At 44.8% G+C, this 25,360-nt stretch overlaps 1 protein-coding gene across 4 annotated transcripts in view; it reads right to left on the reverse strand.

Moving 5' to 3' along the window:
- Positions 1-25,360, reverse strand: part of LOC142566760 (tRNA (34-2'-O)-methyltransferase regulator WDR6) — a 247,736-nt gene that overhangs the window by 98,939 nt on the left and 123,437 nt on the right. For all 4 annotated transcript variants that reach the window (XR_012825126.1, XR_012825125.1, XM_075677651.1 and 1 more), the window contains exons 11-13: positions 15,004-15,125; positions 5,792-5,980; positions 381-542 (exon numbers count right to left, since the gene is read on the reverse strand). Coding sequence is in view for 2 of the 4 variants with exons in the window: in XM_075677651.1 (XP_075533766.1) it covers positions 381-542; positions 5,792-5,980; positions 15,004-15,125 (473 nt within the window). In the remaining 2 variants the exon portion in view is untranslated. The remainder of the gene's footprint in view (positions 1-380; positions 543-5,791; positions 5,981-15,003; positions 15,126-25,360) is intronic.

The raw sequence follows: 25,360 nt of genomic DNA on the forward strand, positions 1-25,360 counted from the left end.
GCAAGAGGCAAGGTATCATCAGTGATTATCTTTAAGCTGCTCTTTTTTTTTTCCTGCTCAACGAGTTTTTCTGACTACTTTCCGGTCTCCGTCAAGTTTGAAAAAATTCAATTGATGACTATAGATACTTTCCTCTTCTGGTGCACGGAGGTTTACTGCATGCTATGTCTGCATTGTGCTGCAACATGCGGGCTCTAATGTCACATTGAACGGAAGTGCTGCTGCTGTGTGCACAGTGGACAAGTGGAACCAGGGAGCTTACATGGCACGGACTTCCTTCTTTTCGTGCAACGCACACCCTTGCCAAACAGGTGGGAGTTCAATATAGTTGCAATCATTGAGATTTAAACAAATAAAAAAAGAGCTGTATGTGCACTCACCCAAAAGACACGCAAGTAACGCAGTTCTCTATCTTTAAGAGAGTAGAGCAGCACTCGTCCATCTCGTCCCGCAGTCACCAGTGTCTCACTCTGCTGCTGAATATCTGTGACACCATTGTTGCCATGGATGCCCGCGTACGTCCGAAATGGCTCTATGAGGTCCTAGAGTGCATAGAAAACAGAATAAATGTCAACATTCAATGGCGTTAGGTTAGGCAAGTACAGTAAAACCTGGTTAATTCCGACTCAGTTATTACGAAATCCCGGATAATTTGAAGCTTTTCTGCAGTCCCCTATTTTGAAATGTAAATTTAACCGGATAATTAGAACCGGCGGCCTAGGCCAACCCGGTTAATTCGAAAATTTGGGGTGCTATGCAGCAATTCCAGATCCCCATTTCACTGCAAACCCAACGAAACGACGGCCATTCGGAGCCGCAAGGTAACACCACATAGCATCATCATCATAATCATCATCATAATAATAATAATCATCATCATCTTTATGTCCACTGCAGGACGAAGGTCTCTCCCTGCGATCTCCAATTATCCCTGTCCTGCACCAACCGATGCCAACTAGCACCAGCCAATTTCCTAATTTCATGGCACCACCTAGTCTTCTGCCGTCCTCTACTGTGTTTCCCTTTTCTTAGTGCCCATTCTGTCACCCTAATGGTCCAACGATTATCTAATCTGCGCATTACATGACCTGCCCAGCGCCATTTTTTTCTCTTGATGTCTATTAGAATATCGTTTATACTCGTTTGCTCTCTGATCCAGCAATCGCGATTATTTATAGACGAAGCGCCCAACCCGTAGTACTGCTGGCACAAAAATCAGTCCACGGTACGCCCGAGCACCGCCACAATGCGCACCTGCAGAGAAGACGTGCTTCGCTGCAATGTAGTGGGCATACCAGTTTTTGTTACGTGCTCTTGTCCCCCACTCCGCACGCTCCTCGCAGTAGCAGCGGTCGCAGCATCAGCGCGTGTTCCGTGCCACTGCCACTGGCTGCCGTTGGCCCATTCTCTCTCCGCGCCTGCAGTAACGTGTGCACGCAATGCCGGTCTGCACAGTTTCTTTGTGTGCGGTGGTTAGGGGTGTTGCAGCTAGCGTGGTGCTCTTTTTTCTTTTTTCTGAACTGTGCAGAGGTGCCAGTGAGTGAAGATGCCAAAGTATAAGACTTTAACGCTGCAGCAGAAGTTCTGCTTAATCCAAGAAGCGGGTAAAAACACATGTTCCAAGACCGAGTTGGCTGAAAGGCACAGCGTGCCCCTCTCGACGTTGTCCACAATATTGAAGAACAAGTCGAAGGTACTGGAAGCCTACAGCAAGACATATTCTTAAAAGCAGTCGTGAGTACGGGCTCCCACATACCAAGATGTGGAATCAGCTTTACTTCGCTGGCTGCAAAAAGCAAACACAGCCCACCTTCCCGTCAATGGAACGATAATGCGAGAGAAGGCCAACGATTTGGCTCTACAACTTGGGCACGAAGAGTTCAAGTGTAGCAATGGATAGTACAGCCGTTTTAAAGAGCGCAATAATTTGACCTCCGTAGCCGTCTGTGGCGAGAGCGGCAGCGCAAACGAGAGTGTCGTCGACGACTGGAAGAAACACACGTTGGCTCCGTTGCTTAGCGAGTATGGTGCCGACGATATGCAGACGAATTAGCGAGTATGGTGCAGATGAATTCTCAAATGCTGCACGTAGTTGGCCAACTAGAAAAGATGACCCTTGGAACCTAGAACTACAGGACGCGGCAAACCAGCACCTCTGATTATTTAACGTAATCCAAAGATTGCCGAATAAAGGTAGTGCATTCCTGCAACGAAATTTTTTGCTTGGGTTGCATTTTTTGTGTGTTCGGTTAATTCGAAAACCCACTTAATTTGAAGATTTTTCGCGGTCCTGATGACTTCAAATTAACGAGGTTTTACTGTACATGGATGCCGTTTTGTGTTAGGGTTACTGGCACACATACTCATTAAAAACTGCAGTATCCAGGAGGAAATGACAAACACTGCTGCTTGATTACCTACTCGGTCATCTACTGAAAAGTACAACTGCATTCACAGCACATACAGCAAAACCTCCTTACTATGTACCTGCCTAAAACATATTAATGGTTAAAATGCATTTGCAGCAGATCCCATACAAAGTCTTCATAGAGCTTAATGTATTGGCCGAGTGCTTAGACCATCATAAGCCTGCCAGTTAGTGCAATAAATGAGAAGAAGGGGAACCAAGGGGCTTGACTTCTTCGTTATACACAACCACGTTAATCCAAGGAAAGACTAAGCAAAATTACCTGTGGTCCTAACTGAAATGTTAAAGCCTGATACAGAACTGATACAGAAGACTGATCTAGAAGTGAAGAGACGGAAGTGCATGCACTATCTCTTTTCTTTCTATTCACTTGTTTTTTGTTGTCCAAATGTTCAGAATGTTCAGAAATGGTTCTATTAACAGCCTCTTCGATTTATCCCCATTCAATATCCCTTTCAGGCACTGTGCGCGCAATTGTGAATGCCAACATCCTGCATCAAGAGGAAAAGCACTTATGGAAATAGTTATATCTAAAAGACATCTCATACATCTTGAAACACTTATTAAACCAGTGCTATAAATTTAAATAATACTATGTGTATGGTGTTCCAGTAAAACGAGTCGGAAGGTAGAGCCCTGGACATTAGCTCTCGGTGTCAGTGTGTTGTCAGTAGTGGGTTCACTTCATTCAATGTTCTAGTGCGAAAGTACTGTATTTTCCGGTGAATAAGTTGTGTTTTTTTTTTTCTGAAATTTTCGCCAGTGCAACTTCTATACAGATTTCTTCTCCTTTTTTTTTTTTTTGGAAAAATTGCCGTCAAAATTGGCTTGGATGCTATGGCCAAGTGAAACACACCGAGTTGACCTCCTCTAGCAGTTGCTACAGGTTGTGTGCGCGCTATGGAGGTACCGGGTTCTTCTTGTGATTGAGTTACAGAGCGCAGTGCGAGGAGGACGGAGCAGCAACGCAAGCGGCAGCAGGCCACGAGTCGACCAACTCCGAAGTCGTCACATCGGCAGATCGCTTTCAAGATACGGCACACGCCACTGCGAAAACTATGCAGTTGCTACCAGAGTACAAGACCCCTCCCACCTACCTCCCGCGCTGCCCTGCTTCCCACCCTTTTGCGCAATGCAGCTCCCCGTCGCACGCTTTCACTTGCACGTTGAGCATATACGGCGTGCGAGGACGATGTTATCACCTTTGGACTTCATACAGTACATCACGGCAACCACAACGACAGAAATGCGCCTGAAGTGTCCATATCATTGCTTGCCCATGACCCACATTCACAAAGTGAAATGTCACTGTATTTTCTTTTTAAATTGCTTGCTGAATCAACAGGTGCACCTCATACACCAGTGCGACTTATACATGCTTTTCTTTTGCAAAAATTTGAAGGGGAAATGACTTATATGAAGGTGCGACATATACACCGGAATATACAGTACTACTAGCCTACCAACCTGGGTTTCACGTCTGTCCCTGTGAAGCCTCTTCATGTGCACGTTTCTTGATGCACGTTTCGCGTACACAGCCTCTTCTTTTTACACAAATGCCCGCATGTGTGAAATAAATGTGATAAGTGAATCAGGATCGTTGTCGGAAATGTCTAAAGAAGAGATTCATCGCGTCAAGCGCAGTAAGCAGCAATGAGCTGGGTGACAGAGGCAGTGGGAATCGACCAACGAAGATGTGGCCAAGCGATTGAGACTGCAGCAACAAAGAAATCAATGCATGGCGTTGAAACGGGCCAACAAAACTGCCGAAGAACAGATGCAATTGGAGAACAACAGATTGCACAAGCATGCCAAGTGTGCTGCCGAAATGGATGAACAGCGACAACCCTGACTAGCTATGGATGTTGCATACCAGCATCACAAGCCCAAGAAATGTCCGTCTTTGGCAACGGCTGTAGCGGCCATCTTCAAGTGGGACTTATCGACAACCTGCTTGGTTTTGTGTGTGACAGACTGTGGCACAAGAAGGACTTGGACTGTGTCACAGCCCCCGTGTATGCAACCTTGGCTTTGGCTCTTTCCCGACTTTGAAGAATTCTCTTCGTTTCAGGTGTGTAGAACGTGTAACTCTTCCACTCACCCAAACTAAAGTGCCTTTGTGCTTCGTTAGCAATGGGTATAAATACCCAAGCCTGCCCACCTCCATCCGCTCAACTGTATAGCAGAGTACATAATTTTCCCTTGGATACCCTTCATGCAAGCGCTGCTCTACAATGTTGGCCAATATGGCATGAAACCACAAAATGGTCCTCCTCCTCCTCCTTCTGTGTCTACTGAGTAACCCTGTATGCATTATGCAACCCAGTGTGCGTCGCTATGCATATCATGTGTGCAATAAAACAAGTTTAACAAGGACATCACAACTGCAAGGAATTTAATTAGCAACCGGTCAAACAATGGGCTAGCAATGCCTAACTTAGTGCAAGAAAATGGCTAAATTGGTCTAAGAAAATGTGCTTTCACACAATATTCCATGATTGGCGCAGTGAAAAAGTTTGTAATTTTTTCACATTGGTTTACATATGTGTATAGCATTTTAGTAAAAGGAGTTAGAAGATAGACCGCTGGACATTAATTTTCGGTGTCAGTGAGTTGTCATGTAGTGAGTTCATTTCATTCAATGTTTTTTATTGGTTTACATCCGGTGTACACTTATCAAGCGTCTGCATAGGTGATTTCCAAGTATCCTAGACAAGTAATAGATGATGTTATCATGTTTGACACTCCTCACATTGAGTCTATCTTCTGGAAACATGACAAAACTCTCCAAAAAACAAAAAATTCCAAATCCGTTCTATAGCTGTTCTCTATGATTCTGAAGATGCAAGAAATATGTTGAAACTAAATTTTCAATGAACAGAAATGATTGGTGCCCGAAGGAGATTTACTCAGGATTTACTGTATTAGCTAAACTATTATGAAAACAGAGCAAGCTTGACTTTACAAGATTTGGTTGCTGACGCCAACTACACTATTAGCAGGAGCTATGAAGTCAAATCTGATAACCTGTTCTATAAAAATTTGAAACTTCAGTAGGCACACAATTTCGTCTCACGCTTACATAGATGACAGATGTTTAGGGCTTAACTAGCAGATGCTGCATGAGTGTCTTGGCTTCCTAGCCTTCCCGGATTCACCTGACCACGAATTGGACATTCAGATGCAGCTTTAAGCTGGTAGGTAGTGAGTAAAGAAACATGAAACATCTGTCGTCCTTATCACTAACAAAAAGTACACCCTCCAAAAAAGAAATGGTTAAGTTCAGCAATAACATTTCCCACCCTGTTTGCGATCAACCAAGAACTAAATAAGGTCCTGGTGGTGGCACCTTTCCATTTCTACCTCGTCCTCGTCGACGTAGAAGCCATGAATGGATCCACAGCGGTCTCCAACGTACAGGGCCTCCAAGTTGGAGCAAAAGAGGGCTGCCGTTGCCCAGCGTTGCCTGCCACGTGGGAGCGCACATGTGGCATACAGGTCTATGCTTTCAGGGTCCTCCCCGGAGACCTCTTCTGGAACTCGTGATAAAACCTGTCAACAAAGAGGGCTTTACAACTCTATTCATTTTGCTCCCTGACTGCACTTGCATGATTGTAATGACATACCGACACAATGTGATACAAAATTCACCAAAAGATAAGCTTTTGCATTCATACAGGGAAAAATATGGTACCATGAAAAGAAAATACAACCAAAACTTTTGGGAAAAGAAATCAGTCACATGCGCGAGTTCAATCACTGCCAAGTTTTTACATGTGCTTGGTTTTGGGCCCCAATTATGTTGGTTTGTCCACAATACCACCATGAGCCCTACAAAGAAAATGCATGAGCTGCAGAAATTTCTGACACAATGAAATGTATTGATAGACTTTTCAGAAACAGCGCTTGTGCACCACATCTCGAATAATATGCCAACTTCCAAGCCATTAGGATGAATTTGAAATTGTCGTTTGACCACTAAGTGTGATATCGATGCTGTTTTCCATGATGGAGCAGCAAGCAGGAAATCACAACTGCTGACCTGTTATCTGCAGTAGCAAAAGAAAAAAAAATTCTGACATTGCTTTCGTGTTTTTCAAGCTGGAAGCTTTGTTAAGATAGACATGCCAGTTACCATGCCATAATGTCAATAGTGGTATGCAGTGTTTTCTGAAACTGATTTGAATGTGAATCAAACAATGGCAGCAATGAATTAAATTTAAATGCAGCAATGCACCTATTTCCAACACTGTCACTGTTCTTTGCACTGAGGTTATTTCAAATTGCATTTGTCACAGTGTGATGTTCATTCAATGCAATTTCAGCTGGAGCAGCACTTGAGCTAACATACTGCTTTTAACCTTTTAATGACAACACACATGAATCCACGGAAAAAATGTTTATTTTCTATCTAAATGTGCAAAACACATCAAGAATAAGCACAATCAACGAGAAGAAAAAATATTTTGAGGGAAATGCTTTCAGCAATAGGGGGGAAACCCCAGGCAGAAAACTGAAAGTGGGCTTCACCCCAAACCACCTGTGGTTTCGTTTGGAATTGGTACAGACAGTTGACATCATATGTGAACCATATGTGTACATTTCATTTCATTTACATCACACGAGTAAACTACTGCAGCCAGAGAAATTTCATTGGTCTGTCTCCTTTGACCGTGCTTTCAAAAGAAGGCGAGTCGCATGCTAAACTTCTTCCTCCATCCTGTGTTCTTGCTCTAAACTCAATGAGGCTTGCTGCCTGTCATTCAGTGTCGGCCGAAGACATTTAGCCAGAAACTTCATAATCAATACCAAAAGTGAGCAAGAGAAAAATTTCGCGGCGTGTCTCACGTAGGTAACATTAATCAATAGAGGGTTAAGATGGCTCTCCTTTTAAGCTCTCTTAGAAGACAACACAATAATATGTGCAGATGAACTCATGCAGACAGGCAGTGCAGCAGAACATCACATAGTTGAACTTCAAGTTTCCAGTCTTTTACGAGGGATCAAACCTCCCCCCAAAAATTATACTTGAGCCACGACAGATACAGAACACAGAAAACAACATCAATTATTCCAAAGGCCACCTTCCCACTGTATACCATGGCCTACCCACCACAACGAAGAAAGAAAGGAAAAGGCACCACAGCATGAAAGCAATGGCCTCCTGGCTTCAGCATTGGTACTGCCCTTCATCTTCACCATCTGTCAAGCTTACCAAAAAACAAGTTTACCAGACTAAATGACACAGCACCACCCTCTATCTATCAAACATTTAAAAAGCTGCACCCCACTGCCATCCCTCACTTCAGAGGAAGCTTTCACTCAGCTTCAACTCCGACACTGCCTATTCAAATACAGTGGACTCTTTAAACAGAACTTCAAGGGACCAGGGAAATTGGTTCCGTTATTCAGGAGTTCCATTTATTGAGAGACCTTGCAGAGGGCACTGCATGAATACAAAACCAACCAACCATGAGTATGGTGTTCTGTTTAAGCAGCAGTTCCATTTATTCGATTTTCGTTTATAGAGATTCCACTGTACATGTTAAACGCAGAAATACTTTTCTGAGATAACTCCTCTGTCGATTTTAATGAAATTTGTTGCATTTGAGAGAGCAAGTTAAATTTTAGTGACTGTAGCATGCAAAATTTTGATTTAGGACCTTAATTTCTCTAGCAATGACTACCGAAAAATAGTAAGTTTGAAAAAAAAATAGAAGCACAAAGCTTACAAATTCTAGCTCCACGCCAAAAACATATTGCAGTTTTGCAAATTGCATCTGTCAGATCAACTAAAGCGGACAAATCTGGTATATTAATTTACAGCCTATGTGGATTTGTTACGATTTATACAACAGTATTGCAAAAATCCTATTCACAAATTAGTAATATACTTTACAGGGGTGTATTTTATATCAATTTTGTCAACTTTAGTTGTATTTGATTATTAAATGCAGTTTTCAAAATTGTGATATCTCTTTTCGTTAATGAGCTATAGAGTTGTAAACTCGACAGTTTCGTTTTTCTACCTATTGCAATTTTCAGCAAGTTTTATGAAGAAGCAACAGAATAAATTGAAAATCTGCTTCCAGCAGTGATTAGATTTGAGCTTTTTCTTTTAAATGTAACAAAATTCAACTAATTCGGTGCTGTGGTTGCTGAGAAAAACTATAGTATCTCCTTTCCCATGCATTTATATAAGAGTCCTCAAGTTAAAGTTTCCTCAACAGGTCTGGATATTTTGAGCGATAAGCGCAGTGCATTGTGTCTCTAAAGTACACTGCTACGCACTACAGAAAAGGCTGAAATTTCAAGCCAAATGCCATGCGCGCTTCCTCTTGAGGGAGCGGTGCTCCCAGCCAGAGAGTCAACATTAATCGCACAAGTGCGCCTATGTAAATTGCAGTGCTGTGACACCATCCACAATGACACGTGACTTCGAGAATTATTCAAGGCATCTGTTATTTGTTTAATCTGCTGCTTCAGTAAACAATTTAATGTATAGAGAAATAAAAGCTACAAACCGAATGTCTGCGAGTCTTTGTTTTACACCCTGCTGTAGCAAAAGGAACGTACTTCTGTTTTGTTTGCTTGTTCTCATGTCATGCAGTCGCGTGTCAGAAAACAAAACTATCTGCCATTTTTTACCGGGTTCCAATGCACGATTGTGCTCTTTGATGTGTCTGCATCTGCCTCAGTGCTCGTGACTGTGGCACTGACTTATACCACTAATCAGGTGTTCTCGTACGGAGTGCGCAAAATTGTGCGCTGCGCGAAACGAGACAAGCGCAACAGCTCACATGTGAAAGCATCACGGGAAGTGCGCCACTCAGGAAAAAGGCAAGAAAAAAAGAAGGCGAGACCAGTGACATCTGCGTCACGTGATCTGTCAGTATAAGGTATGGGAGAATGCAGGGAAGGGATTTCATTTGTGGAGTTTAGATGGGGCAAGTGGAGAGAGTGTCTATTTTGGCAGTGACACTTGCCTCCTGAAATAGTGGGTTCGTGGCACTTCAAATATTTTTCTGTCTGCTATTAATGAACTAATTTGAAAAATTTTTGCGGTAGAATACTCTTAAGAGGGCACGTAACAGCTTCCAGTGTATAACGAAAATTTGCTATGTGGCCTGGAGAGGAGCCTCTAAACACTGAGGAATGAGTTGAGTTGGCTGTGAAACACGGGATTTAATAAATGCCTCCTTTTGGTTGGAGACGTTCTTACTTAGCCCAAGTAGATCTGTAACTTTGTCAATATGTTTAGCTTCCAACATATAAGACATAGACTGGTGCTGACTTGAAACAGTTCAATTTGGAAAAGTAAAATGATATAAGCACAGACAAAGGGTAAAAATACAAAATTCACATCTATAGACACTGATCCAGAAACTGAGCAAAGAGACTTGGAAGAACTGAGGGTTAGATTTTTAGTAATGGCCATATCAAGCCAACTGACAATGAAGCTACAAAAACTATAGGAGAAACTAAATGTTTATTCAAATATGGAACTAATTACAAACACAGGCTATAAATGTGATAAGCTTTGTATTTTTAATAGTCTAACCCACTTATAATGAATAAGAATAATTTCATGAGAAGTGGCCATGCATCAGTAGTTCGTTGAGGTTTTGGAGATGAAAAAAGAAAAAGAAATTGACTTCTCATTTTCATTATTATTTTTTTAAATCTAAACATTATGGCACACCTGCTGGCAAAAGAACTAGCTCAAATGACATGTCATTGAAGAAAATGCTGTATTTATCCATCGAAATGCTCAATTTTGCCCATGAAAGCACTGAAACTGAAACATTTTGTCTCATTTGCCATTCCAAAACCACTTATAAGAACCAGGCCATCTTGGTCCCATTTCAAAGAGCATCTTCAGGCTAGCTTTCCTGCCAGAAACAGGCCTCCAATTCTGCTTCAGAAGAAAGCTATCTCATTTCTTAGTGTGAAATGTACATTTTTACTCTCAATTTTTGGGAGTTTCCTCAAATGACTTTTATTAGTGGCCAAGTTTGGGACAGGCACTGTCTCTTTCTACACATTCCATTCTGTTACATTCTTTCTTTCTTGCCTGGATGCTAGTGTCATAGAGCCTAGAACCACTATGATATGGCAACATTTTGAAATTTTGTAGAAATCGCCAAAAGATATTCACACTTGCAGTGCTGAAACTATAGAATTTCATAAGCTTGTCTAAAATATAGATACAAACAGTAAAATGTCAAGTTCCACTCTCTAAGTATTCATAAACATGCCTGCTTAATTTTATCTATCTGGCTTTGAGATGTGCAACTCACACCTCGAATTTACAAAATAAAAAAAGAAATTTTTGGAAGAGCTTGGAAAAAACTAATTACATATTCGCCATCTACGCACAAGCCAAAAGACCGGTTTGGTTGCCAGATGACGTGCTGTCAATATTTCTGGACTGTGCCAGGTATTTGTCTTGTATTTGAAAAAGGAAAGCCAGCTTAAGAGGAAGTGTTAGCTCGGGCGCAACTCTGATGCTGCCTTTTCAAATACATACATGTGAAACACAGAGACGCTTTTCTGAGATAACCAATGGGCCAATTTTAATGAAACTTGCTGTATTTCAGAGAGAAAGCTAAATTCTAGTGACTGCTAAAGCAAAATTTTTCTTTAGGGCCTGAATTTCTTAAAAGAAATTTTCAGAAATTGGTATGTTAAAAAAAAGAAGCACAATGCTTACAAATTCGTAGCTCTGCACAAAGAAGAGATGTCACAGTTCTACAAACTGCATTCATTAGAGCATCCAAAGTGGGCAAATTTGATGTCTAAATTTATATCTGATGTGAATATGTTACATCGGTTACAAGGGTTCTGAAAAAGGCCTAGTAAGATATTAGTGGTCTACTTGAGAGCCATGTATGATACATAATTTTGTCCGCTTTAGATACACTATTAGGTGCAATTTACAAAATTGCGATATTGTTTTTCAGTGATGAGTTACAGAGTTGTAAACTTGATTGTTTCATTTTCTGAAAATAGGCAATATTCAACAAGTTTTATTAAAGAATTGATGGTGTAAACAAAAATTCCGCTTCAAACAGTAATTAGATTTTAACTTCAAACCTCATCAAATTTGGTGCAGTGGTTGCTGGGAAAAACAATTTCTCCTTTCCAATTGGAGCCCCCAAGCTATGGGTTCCTCTTAATGCAACGTGAAGCACGTTGTGACGAGTGAACTGGAATGATTAAAATGCGCGGCAGGAGTGTGACAAAGTAAAAGAAGTGTGTGTGTGCGGTGCGCGGCAGTGTGGCATGGGAGGAGAGCGCGTGCCGAGATTCGATTGCGGACGGCTCGGGAGAAGGAGCTCGGACTGGCGAGGACCTGGCGGAACGTACTCCAGTGGGGGCGATTGAGGCGGCTACCGGTCCGCCTTGGCGCCTGCCTGTTCGCGGACACAGCCGGGCCAGCCCACACTTGTGTGGCTAACGGTCTACTCGGGCCGCCGTCCGGGAACCACTGGGACCAGAGAGCGGCTCCTGTGGCTGACAGTCTGCCCTGGTGCCTGTGCCTATGGTCCCTCTTGAGAGCTGCTGACAAGACCGAGCGGAGCCACGGTTCACGTAGCCGCCAGCACTGCCTTCAGCACAATTGCGCTGGCAGAAGCCGGCGGAGCTTTTAGCCTGCCACGACCCTCGAGCACCCAGACGGGTAGCCGTGCCTACCCTGTGCCAGGGTGTGGACAGCCGACGTCCCCGTACAAAGTCTACATGCCACAAGTGCACCACCACGAGACTATGCATGCGATAGTAGGTTATCGAGTGAAAACGGACATGTAGGATAGTGAACTATACTGCGTATGCACGGACGGTTACAATAACGTCACGGAGCTTTCTCTTTATATGCTTAAGTGTCCTATGTATTGTTTTGTTATGTGTCTACATGTCATATGTGACCAGAACCTGAATGAGATAAAGACAATGTCTGTGCTCCACGCTTTCCTCACTGTGTGTTGAGCCCCTGGGCCCACTAACTTTTCTGTCACACACGTGAAGCATTCTAAGACAGAGACTTCAGTGTTCAGCGAGTCACGATACGAGCAATGACCCTGCTTGCAACAGTGAGCAAGATGAGGTGGGGCGTCCTGCCACCTCTCACGAGTCCCTGGATTGTTGTGTTTGTGCCCCTGCTTCAAAACTTGGGGAAGTGCTGGTAACAGAAGTCAGCGCATGCCTTCACATGTAGATGTGGCTAGCAGCGGATGGTCCCGGATGGCCTTGAATCGGCAAGCCTCTGAGGTGAGCGTGCATCCTCCGATTTTCGAGAACCCAGTCAACTCAAAATGACAGAGGGCACGTCAGTGCCATGCCCTCCACCGTGACTTTTTGGGGCGCCTGAGCAAAATCTGTTCCGGCTCATGAAAAATTTTGCTCCATGACCTCAGCCTCTGCACTGCACTAATACCACGTGAATTTTTTTTGGCACTGGTGCTGCAAACATGTGAATTGAACAGATCTCCTTGTCTCCTCTTCAATTTCCCCGTGAACTGATAATCGGTCAATAACACGAGTGATAAGGCACGACCTGTCTGCACCACCAAATGATTTATTCTTTTTTCCACTGCTCTTTCATATCTTCTCCCATTTCCTCTGTGGAGGGTGCCTAGGAAGGAAATGAACGTTTCTGTGGTTTCTGGGAAGCTTATTCAATTCTTTTTATTTATTTATTTATTTATTTATTTATTTATTTATTTACTTACTAACATACCTACATTCGCCCTGAGGCATTGTTGTAGGGGGGTGTTATACATAAGCAAACACAAAAAGTTACAAGCACGGCATAAAAAAATGTTTGCCATGATTACAGCAGTGGACACAGATTACAGTGGAACCAATGTGTTCACATTCCTAAGATACTTCACACACTTTCTGGGGGGCTACCTATCTAGCTATGTTTGTATCTAACTGTTTTCTTGCCTACCAGGGTCACTATGGTCGAATGGTTAATGCATCGAGCTGCTGTGCTATGTAACAGGGTTCGAAAAAACCAATCATAGGTCAGTGAGTATATGCCAATGTGTACATATCTGCCTCTCTTCAATGAAGGTCTTTCACACCGACATGGGTCACTTAGGTGCAGGACTAGGCAGGCACCACTGTCCAAAAAAACTCTGATGCCAACTTAGAGCACTAAGTATGTGTCATTCGGTCTGTGCTGGTCTCCAATGAATATCTCTTGATGCTATCTTGGGTCACTGGGTATGTGCCATTAGGTGTTTGCTGCTCTTCAATGAACATCCTTGACATCTCGTCTCGGAGGCCATGCACAGACTTCTGGGCAATGCCACTAGATGGTGCAACGTGTCCAGAAAGAAGTGTAAGAGACGAACCTGGTTGCCGCATGACACGTTTCTCAGCATTTGCATGCACCGGTGTGCCACGCATTTCGGATGCCCCCCCCCAGGCTTTGCAGCGGTGGCACTAGATGGTGCAAAGTGTTCTTAAGGAAGCACAAAAGAAGAGTCCTGCTGCAGTACATGCCTCACACAACTCCTTTTGACAGCGGCAATACATTGTGTGACTGTATTGATTCATGCTCACGCATTATCATTGACTGTCCTTTTGAGATGGGTCGTGCCAAACTTTTCCTTGCTCGCATGTTCTTGTTTGTTTTCGCTTCATGCAAGCAGGGTCCCAGTCTTTGGTGCAACTGTATGATGCACTGAGAAATGGCCGTTATAAGAGGACTAATTTCACCGGGCAGAGTCTTGCAGATGAAGAATGACCAACATCTAGCTATTATAATGAATAGATTGCTACATACGGAATCATAATAAATAGCATTGTAAAGTAAACATAACGGAAATGATGAGCCATAAATGAGAAGTGAACTTTCTTTGCAAACCCTTGAAGACTTTCCTGACCGTGGCTGCTGTCTTGCCAAATATATTTGTGGATATATATATACAGAGGTTATATGAAGGAAACCGTGAAGTGGCTCATATAAGACTTGTATGCTGACCACACATTTCCAGCTCTGTTCTGCATAACAAAAATTAACTTCATACATAAAACCTGAACATATATTGTTCACACTGATCTGTTACTGGAATGGTGAATTATATTTACAGATTACAGAACGCTGTCCTCACTTTTGTGTTCAGCTTACACTCAAGTTAAGTTTTCTTTATTTTATCTGGCTTTGGACATTCGAGGGTCGGCTTAGAATCAGGGCCAGCCTAGGTTTGGGTAAATACGATATATGCTGTTCTCGATCGAGTGCACCTCGCACATTTTCTTGTTTACACGGAATCTAGTGGCCAGAAAACATACCATACGATCGCAGTTTGGCACCGTACTGAATGTTGGTGCCGAAAAATAGTGTGTTCCGGGAACTTATGAACCAGTAAAAAATGAGTGCAACTCTACTGGGTCGTTTTTTCTGTTGTCAGTTGCGAACATTGGCACCGGGAAAACATACATAATGGGAACTTATCAACGAGGTTCCACTGTAGCATAAACAAATTATTGAGCAAAACCAAGAAATAATACACAGAGTATAGCCCAGCTTTCCCACGTCTGCATGACAACTCTAGAAAACGTACCATGACTCCATTTGGCCCACTACTGAGGTAGGCAGGTGGATCGTCGGAAACCCATCGAATGCTGTGTACTCGGCCCTCATGCAACTGCCACTCAGAGCACAGCGTCACAGCCGAGCCAGGTCCTGTGACAATGCAGGAACAGCGAGAACCATGTTTCAATATTGACCACTGAGGTGATATAAACTCATAAAGTCTGAAAAAGTGGCAATATGAACAAGATTCTCATCTCTCAAATGACACGACTGCTTTTCATAATAAATGTACCGACAAGTGATGCGAACATGCAATGAGAATACAATGCAGATGGAGAGACATTGCCTTACGCTGAGCTAAACAGGAACAATGGGTCTGTTCAAGCTGGCTGCGCCTTACGAACCACTTTTTGGAAGTTCTGTATTCAGCGCCGCATGAACTTATGTCGTCACTGCTGCATTCACGTGGCGCCTGCACACCACATAGTTGCAACAAATTGAGAAAAAGTTATTGCTGCACTCACGTGGCATCTGCACACCTCACAGTTGCAGTAAGTTATTAAAAGTGCAGCAACGAATGAGGTCTATTGTCTACTGTGGGCTGTTAGGCCTTTTCAATTAATGCACACATAGAAATGGGGAGGGCGTTTTCTTTTCAACATCGCAGTGACCTGTGCTATGTTAGTACTATGCGATGGCAATGAAATGGTAGAAATGGGCGCTATTTTTTTTCATCAGAAAACATGTCATGAAATAAAGCCACTCAAACAAAAGTAATCTAGTGCATAGCAAGCTTTTAGCAATGTGTCCTAACAACCATCCAGAGATATTTACTTCCATGCACCACAAATCAATTCGAATTAACTAGCATTGCACAATGTTGTGAGCTACCAAGATGCCTGCACTTCAAAAGAAACAAGTGCAGGAGAACCGTGAAGTCGTGCTGAACTGCTTCTGCATGAAGTAAAACTGAAGAGTGGTGCAGACAGCATGTCACTGTCAAATCAGGAATGAAAGTGCTTCATTTTCTGAACTGGCACAAAAAGCGCTGCCAAATTGAAAACACCTAAAGTCTCAAAAAATGAGGCTACACAACTGCGCAGGTGACACTTCGCAGCGTCATTAGACACAATGCTGTGCATGCACACTGGAACCTTGATACACCGTGGAGTCAGTGGCAACTGAAACATGTCTAGGAACACAAAAATTGAAAAAGTTTTGTTGATGAATGTAAAATAAAAGTGCCATACGAGCGAACAAGAATGCATCCACGGGACAGTCCTGTAAAGCACACCATCAAGCACGTGGCCCGTCCGCGCGTGGCATGGTCCCCGCGACCCCAACCTTTGGTGTTAATTAGGGCAAAGTTAATTAAGGCACTCGAACACATGACCTGCAGTGGGAGTCGAACCCTCGACCTGTGGTGGGATCAAAATTCAATGACACCAAAATTGATGGTGCCACCATCGATGGTCAACCCACGACCGTTGGTGGGAGTCGAACCTACAACCTTTGGTGTTAATTAAGGTGAGATTAATTAAGGCACCCAAACCCACAAGATCTGGTGGGAGAAAACATTAGGAAGTAACAACACATTCGAATAAGAATGTCAAGTAATGTAATGAATGTCTCGTGAGCACGCAGGCTTTCGCCTTCATTCTCTTTAGCATATGCCAAAGTGACTGTCCACTTTTTTTTTGCCATAAAAGCTGGAATGTAGGTAAACTCCTAGGATATGATCCGAATAAAAAAAAGAATTAAGTGGATCCCACATATTGTGTGAATCAGTGTAACCGAAGCTTTCTTTGCTGTTTGCATCAATTGGCAATAATTGGCAGTGATGTTTACAATGAATGTTTAAAGGGGCCCTGAACCACTTTTTATCGAAGTAGAGAAAGACATTTGAAGTGAAGATAGGCTATTTCAGAACCACTTTGCCGCAGAAAGTACTTCAATGCGTTCAGCAGAAGCGGAGTTATCGGCAATCAAACACAGCTTCAGCTGTGCTCCCCCTTCCTCCTCCAATGCCTTGCACTGCGAAGGCTATGGCAGAGACGTCACCGTGGCGTGCAGTTCAAATTTCTGATTTGGTGCCTATGCCGCGCTAAACATAAGCCAAACGCGGCTGTCCTCAGAGAGCCGCAGTGCGCTTAGCCACTGGACTCGTGGCGGCACCTTGTGGCAGCTGCAGTGTAGCCGAGCATAGAGACCAATAGCAGCCGCGTATCGGAGTCTGCTTTATGACGAAATGAAACACACAGAAAATAGCAAGGATCATGGGGTTTTTGAAACGAGAGCATTTGAGAAAAAGGTGACTTCGCACTCCACTTGCGAGCTCCATGGACCGCATGCGACAGCAGAACCTGGCTGAGATGTTCCCAGCTGCGTATGCTACCCACAGAGTATGTTATTTCACAAAGCCCGAGGGGTAGTTCAGGGCCCCTTTAAGTTCTCCAGCATTCAATGCAATATGAGAGCGGTGAGTTGATGTATAACATTACCTTGCGTGCACCACTTGAGTTTGTCTACAGCAAACGTAAAACAATCAGGGGCCGATTTGATGAAGCTTGCAATGCACGCGGTCCTCCTATTGGCTCACCACGCTGAGAGGCGCCTTCTGATTGGCTGTTGCTATGGCAACTAGGCCTAGCAGACGAGCTTGTCTGCTAGGCCTCGCAGTGGGTTGCTTCGAAAACCGCTGATGTGCCGTTTCTTTGTTCATCATATTATGAACGTAAGCGACAAATAGACAGTCTCTAAAAAAAAAGTTGGAAACTGAACACACGTCCACGAAAAGCGAAGCACAAGCCGTCTCTGCTTCCTACAGCAAGAAAGAGGAGGTGGTTACCCTAAGGTTCAGACGAGCGGACGAGATCGCGCCCGAGATAAGTCACTGTGTTGCGGAATCTCATACCGCATCTGCAATAACGCAGCCGGCAAAGCTAACTATTGCCCTCTATCCCCACGTGTAGGTTTACTTTGGATACCGCAGACAATGTGCCGATGCCTATTCCCGTGCCTCTCGTGCGTACGCGGGTTCGTGTCGGTGCACTCCAGATTCTGTTAGGAGCCTATATGTGCGCCTAATGTCCACATCAGCGGAAGGATTGCACGTTTTTTAATTATATTGTTATTATTATTTCCTGGTTTTGAAGCTTGAAATTTATATATTCCCAGTTTATTTTTCTAGTTTTTTTCTTCTCAAGTACAGCTTTTTTAATGTTTATAATTTTGGGATCAGAACTTTGTCCCTTCTACTCATTCAATTATCATCATTCTTTTTTTTTTCCCTGAATGAAGGCGAGTCTGAGAGTGCACAAAAACTATGATATAGTGTCTTAGGACACTGAAATATTTTGATATCCAGTAGAAATCCCCAACAAGAATTCACATTTGTAAAGCGGCATGCAACTTTAGAATTTCATAACTTTGGCTAAAGTACAGATACAAACATCCAAGTACTAACTTGCAGTATTTGAACATTTAGGAACATACCTGCTTACTTTTAGCTATCCTGTTGCAATAAATGTTTTGCAAGTCACATGCAAAATTTTTAACTAGTTTTTTTATTGACTTTAGAAAAAAAACTTAATTGCATATTTGTAAGCAGCACGCAAGATTAGATGTGTCCTGAAAGTTTCATGTTTCAAGAGCACTGCATGAATACAAATCCAACCAATCATGAGGCTGGTGTTCCATTTAAGCAGCAGTTCCGTTTAAGGAGCGACGCTTGAAAGTGAAAACTTGAAAGTGACTTTCTGGATGTGTTTTTTCGTCAAGTGCCTTTTTATGAAAGGTTTGATAAAGCTTTCATGAATCGATTTCAGTAAGTTTGGTGTTATTGTGTTCAGCAACAGCTGGCCGACATGCTAGAGCCTAAAGGTTTTCCTTGTTCAATAGACAAAAGAGGTAGTGGCAATTATCTCGAGCTTCTTTTTTTCGTCAAGTGCTTTTGCCTTATGAAGTTTTGATAATGTTTGCATCAACTGATTTCGGTGAACTAGGTATAATTTCTTTAGTAATATAACAGCTACATCCTAAAGCTTTCCGTTCTTTCTTAAATGTGATAATTATTAATTAGACCAAATGTAGGCTAATTACTACCACCATTGTCTTTTCTTCCCAACTTTGGTATTTATTTGTGATAATCACAATTACTTTATTGGTATTTGCTTAGCTTTAGGATGTGCAGTGGGTCTTTGGAAATGTCTGCTTATTCCTAAGAACACTTTATTTTAATGAGAAATTACTACAAAGGCCCGTAACAAATGACCTAATTAGGACTATTGTATTCTGTCATATCTTTTCTTCCTAGCGCCATATTTGAAATCTGAATACATATTTGAAATCAGCATTCTACAATATATATGCACACAAAAATTAAGCAACATAAGCTGAAAAAAAGAAAAAGGTTTTCATGACCCTCATCCTCCCCTAAGCGCTAGCGCGAGCCGTCAGGCCGCCTCGCGCACTGGGCGTTGACACTGCCGCAGTACAACTTTGTTGTGCGCTACCGGAAAGGGAGTTCGAACGTGGTGGCTGATGCCCTGTTGTGCGCCCCCGTTTCAGCGTCTGACCCTTTGGTCCGTCACTCCCATGAGCATTCGCAATAAGTAGAGACCGGAGCCTGTGTATCCAATGGCTTGAACAGCGCGACCCCCAATGACCAAGCCGTCCTGAGACTGCCAGCCTCGGGAGAAGATATTTACCTAGTGGATCCCATTACTTCCTCTGGTATCATCTTCAGCAGGCAAGAACTATTAAAGGCACGGCAGAGCAATCCATTTTGTCGACAAATCGTTGACTGGCTCACAGAGCCAAGTTTCCAAGAGAAGCGGGTCGGCAAAGCCATTGGGCGCACACGGACAGCTGGTATTGCTGGTGGCACCGAGTGCGACGCAGCTGGTACTGTTACGGGCACGTTGGATACGTATCTGCTTGACACCGATGGATTTCTCCTGCACTATATCCCATCTGAGGAGGCTCTCCAGGAGTCTTTCAAGGTGGTGATACCCCACAGTCTAAGGAAAGCCACCCTGAGCCATTTCCATAACTCGCGGCTGGCCGGACATGCGAGTGGCCTTAAGACTTCAAAAGTTGTGCCACTCTGCTACATGGCCAGGCATGAAGCGCGACGCTCTTCACTACACCTGCTCGTGTCACGTGTGCCAATGCATGAAGCCTCGTGCGGGCAAACCCCCCCGGGCTCATGCAGCCAATCGACAGCCAGCTACCCTGGCAAGTCACAGCCTGTGACCTTATGGGACCCTTTCCCAAAAGGTGGCGAGGCTACGTTTTTCTCCTGGCTGTCACAGGTCACTTCACAAAATAGGTTGAACTTTTTCCCCTTCAGAAGTTAACGGCTTGCGCAATCTGGGACACATTGACCAAGGTCTTTAACTGCTTCGGCTTTCCGGCAGAGCCGATATTGGACAACGCATCCTACTTCACAGCCAAGGTGTTCGTGGATTCATGTGCTGCCTTTGGCATTAAGCACCACAAGACAACCATGTATCACCCACAGGCCAACCCGACAGAGCGGATTAACCAAAACCTCATGCCCTTGCTCACGGCCTTTGCCCAACAACACAGGAATTGGGATGTCTGTCTTAACGAGAGAGGCTTCTTGTGGTCCACAGTGAACCGTTCAACTGGGTACACGCCAGCTTTCCTCAACTTCGGGTGAGAGTGGCCAAACTCCATGAATTGCATATTGTGGACCGGCAGCAGGGCGTGCGCCATGAAAGCCGGCCTTTCCGGCTACGCAGCAGAACTGCGCTTATGGATGGACGCGGCCCTTGACCTGGCCCATTCCAACCCGGCCAAAGTGCGAGCTGGACAGAAGGCCTAATACGACCAGTCACATAAGGACGTCCACTATGGTGCCGGCGACCTTGTCCTCAGACGCAACCATGTCTGACAGTGACACTGCCAAAGGCATCTCTGCCTTCCTGTCGGCCAAATGGTAGGGCCCGTACCGAATGGAGAGCAAAATGTCCCCTCTGGTATAGACGAGGCAACCTAAAGTTTGCCTGCACGGCACCAGTGCCAAATGCTCCCCTAGCGGACCAATGGAAGTTTCGAAGGTCGTCGCTGCGCTAGCGCGCGCCCATGTTCTGTACAGCGGAAGCGCTCGAGCGCGTTGTTTTTGCGATGGCGGGTGTGACTTAATCAGCCAGGAAAGGTGGCACGCAATACTGTTGTGTTGTTGATTGCCACAGCAGCCTCGAAAACACGAAAAGTCAAACGCCGCCCGTGAAGTTCTACAGATTTCCGGGGAAGTGGTATGAGAAGGACAGACGACAAGCATGGATAACTGCAGTGTGCCGAGTCAAGTAAGTATCATACTTTCGCATTCGCGTGCAGTATCACAGCCGCTCAATGAAAACGGAATAGTGATATGTCTGTTTTTAGCGCACGGCCGTTTGTTTAGTCGTGTCACGTAGTTGAATTGTGGTGACATCCACCATTTGTTAGCGGTAAATGCATGCGTGTTGCGCTGCTAAGCTCGACGGCGCGAGCTCAATTCCCGGTCACGGCGGCCACATTTTGATAGGGACGAAGTGCAAGAACACCCTTGTTACCGTGTGCTTTGATTTTTGTACACGTTAAAGAACCCCCGGAGGTTAAAATTATTCCTGAGACTACCCATTACAGCATGCCTCATAATGATTTCGTGGTTTTGGCATGGTTTTGGCACTTAAAACACTCGAATTTATTTGACTGCACTGTGCCTTCCCTCGCGATCGGCAAGGACGAGCTCAAGAGAACTATTTCCCTTTTCCAAACGCTGCAACTTAAATCACTAGTTGTGCAGGTAACGAAAGGGGCTGCGCGCTACTTTTGTGTGGTAGCAGACCGTATTTAATGCCAGCTGCGGTCGTCACGTGGGTCGGTAAGCGGCATATCGGAAAGCAGCCACTCTAGGCGTGCGCATTATGTTTGTTGTTTGGCCCTGCTTTCTAAGTTCACAATATCCAAGCATGCTTTAAGGTAATTACCACCTTGCACATTCTTCCTGATTCAGCCTTCCTGCCAAAAATCTTCATTTCCTGTAGAAGCCGGCCATCAGCGCGAGCTTACTTTAACTGCTCGCCCGACGAGGAACTTGATTTGCTTTGGTGAGGCACGTATCGCTAATGCTTGCGCTCGTGCTGCTGGTCTCAAGTTAATCCCTGGTTAACGTAGTCTCGGTTCATTTCGCGGAGCAGTCTGTACGAGCCATTTCTCATGAGCAGTGAAGAGATACCTTGCTGACTAATGCAATGAGTTGCAATGACTCCAACATGTGCACTGAATAAGGCGTGGTATACATTAAATATTTATTGCAGCATGATATACGGCAATATGCACCTATGTAGTACTTAAATTGTTAATTTTGAGCAGATGTGTGTTTTGGCTGTTGTGCTCTAGTATTTTGTGTACTCTGGGAAGGAAACTGCTTTAGTGTTCTGGTGAAGCAGCGCACTGATCAGGACAAGGCACACACACACAAGAATACAGGACACTCGCTTTGTACTGGTCAGTGCGCCGCTTCACCAACACGGTATGATTATTAATCACTAACTCGCCCAACTTTCCACATTACTGCATTAGCTTTATAATAATCTCTTCGTGCCATGCAGTGATGTTATGTGACAAGAAATAGGCAGCACAAGTTACAGGCATCTCCGAATCACCATATATTAAAGGCGTGTACAGTTTGCCAAAAACATCTTAATTTGTGATTTGCCTGAACCTAAGGCTGAGAGGGTATAAGGAGCTATAAGCTAGGCCATGTTGCTGAAAATGGGAAGAGGGTCTTTCTTGTTAGTACAGTGCCATGCTTATTGGTGCCTAATGCATGTTTTCTTTCTATGTTCACAGTGCTGATGACACTCCCTGGGAGCCATCAAAAAGCACGTTAATTTGCAGCACCCATTTCGTTGGCAACTGCAAGAGTGACCTAAGTAAGCATCCATCATACATCCCTACTATTTTCCCACGTGTATACAGAAAGAAAGCACCAGATCAAGAGAGGGTGAAAAGGTACGACTGGCAGTGTACAAGTATCATAACTTGTAGTGGTAGCACTCTTATAGAATAATATATGCACACAATCACAGGAATGTTACCTTTTCAAACATATTATTGGGAGTAATTTAATTCCCATAACAAATAGGCACAAATACTGTCTCATTTCTATGCGATGCAGATGGGAGCGGAGTCTAACAGACCAATGGCAATCACAGCAGTCTTCTCAGCAGTCAGCAACAACGGGACATGTGCTTTCGTGCTGCAGCGACACAACTCTTGAGCAGCAACAAGACACATGTGAAACAGACTCCAGAACATGCTTTTCTGAAGTTACAGAACCGTCAACAAGCAGCCCACCAGATCTGCAGTCATCGAGTAGTATGACAACAGAAGTTCCTGCTGCCAGAGTGACTTATGTTGTAATTGAAATAAAAGTGGCTAAATTTCTGAACTTGGTGCATACCTCTAACTCGACGTCTTACGCGATCTTGTCGGACACCTGTGACATGCACTTGGCTTTCACTGTCACATCACCGTCCACAATTTGTTCAACGCCGTACATGTGCGGAAGCAGATGCTCCCTTTTCGTGAGGTTGCCGCTACGAAAAAAGCCGTCGGCGTCGGCAACCTTCTTGAAACCGCACTGTAATATTTGCATCGCTGTTGTGCAAGCAGGCGATCTGCCGCCATCGAAAACGGAGCGCCGTGAGCATGAGCAGCGAAGAAAAGCGCGGACGAAACAATGTAAACAAAGCAGACACTGCACCACGGCGCGACCGCGCTGCTTGACGTTTCCACATTGGGGGCGCTGTCAGGAGGTGCAGTAGCGCCGCCTGGCCGTGGTTTTCTCGTGTATGCAAGCTGGCTAACTTTCAAAAGAGACTAGTTGGTGGTCCAGTTCACATCTTGGACCTCAAACCTTTCGTTGCCAGAAGCAGCGACTGAGGAGAGGTGGAGGCGATCAACGAACCACAGGCAAACCATGACATGGCTGGCCCCCCCAAGCCACACCACCGGTACAACCTGCAGAAATGCACCTAGACAGCTTTTCACCCACCAGCTGGTAGCCAGACTTCATTCCCTACCAGGCAGGTGAACAGAGAAATGCAGTTACAGTGCGTGGGCACACATAGAAGCGGTGACAGACCCTTGTGGCCTAATGTGCCCTCTTATGTGTTGCCCAAGCCTCAGCCTGGCAAACAACCCATTTTAGGCAATCAGCCGGGTGAGCACCTTTCTTTTTTTAACAAACCGGCTATGCCGGAGGGGTTTCCTGTCCTTTCCCCAGCATTGTTGAGTCTTCTTGCTACGCCTGGTCCCACCACTGTGCCACCAGTCTTGCTGACCATGATGCCAGCTGTCCCTGCACCTGCTGCCGTGACTGACTTCTACCGTGCCAGCCTTGCCTCCTGCTGCCTAGGCGGCCACTCACTGCGTCTGATATGCCCAGTCAAGCGCTAGACCCCGACTGAGGGTGGTTACTCCGGCTGCTGCTGCTAGCCCGGCTGCCAGGCATCACGGTATGTCCTTCCTGTCAGCACGCAATCCGGAGAGCCCAGTGACATTCATTGTGGCTGCTGCACCAAAATGGTAGCCACGCTTCGCGCATCCTTGGCAGCTCCTGTTTGGCGGACCTCAAGTGCTGTAGGCTGACCCTCAGTGCTGCCCCACCTTGTCCTTCCTGGGCTTCCGTCTCTTCCTCCTGGCAGTGGGCCCTTCCTGGTGTGTGGAATTTTTTTGTCCAAGGCTGGCCCCCACCTGGCTTCGCATCAAGAGAAGCAATACCTTCACCTCTTCGACTGCTGTGGCATCTTCTTCCTGACCTGGTTCTAATGATGACGGTGACACCCTTTTGGACTTTGTCCTGTTGGCTTAGCCCACTTTGGCTGAGTCAACCTTGCCACTTGGCAAGGTTGACTCACCTTCTCCCCCTAGCTTGTGCACTGTGCTTAGCTCGATCTCCGGGAACCACCGCCGTAACCGCAACATGGCGGATACGACTAGCGCGCCGGAGCTTATTTCCAATGTAAACCATGCTTCTTTCTCCCCGGCTCGAGTCACCGCGCAAGGAAGTGTCACCAGGACGCACCCCGATTGGCCTCTCAAGTGGCAGCCCCCTGGTGCTCTCTCCACCCGAGCTCTCTTCCGCTGAGCGCTTCATCACCACAACAGATGCTCACAGGCCCCAAACGAGTTAGTTACATGGGACCTTTGCTCCCACGACTTCTCGTTGTCGCGCTTGGTGGACCACTACACAGTTAGCCCCAGCGCAGCGGGCACGCATACTCGTTCGGTCTTACGGTGAGCCTTTGCCCATAAGCGCCGTGAATGTCGTACTGTGTTGTATTTTGGGTGAATAAACCCACGTT

Source organism: Dermacentor variabilis, unplaced genomic scaffold (assembly GCF_050947875.1).
Source record: "Dermacentor variabilis isolate Ectoservices unplaced genomic scaffold, ASM5094787v1 scaffold_13, whole genome shotgun sequence".
Classification (NCBI taxonomy): domain Eukaryota; kingdom Metazoa; phylum Arthropoda; class Arachnida; order Ixodida; family Ixodidae; genus Dermacentor; species Dermacentor variabilis.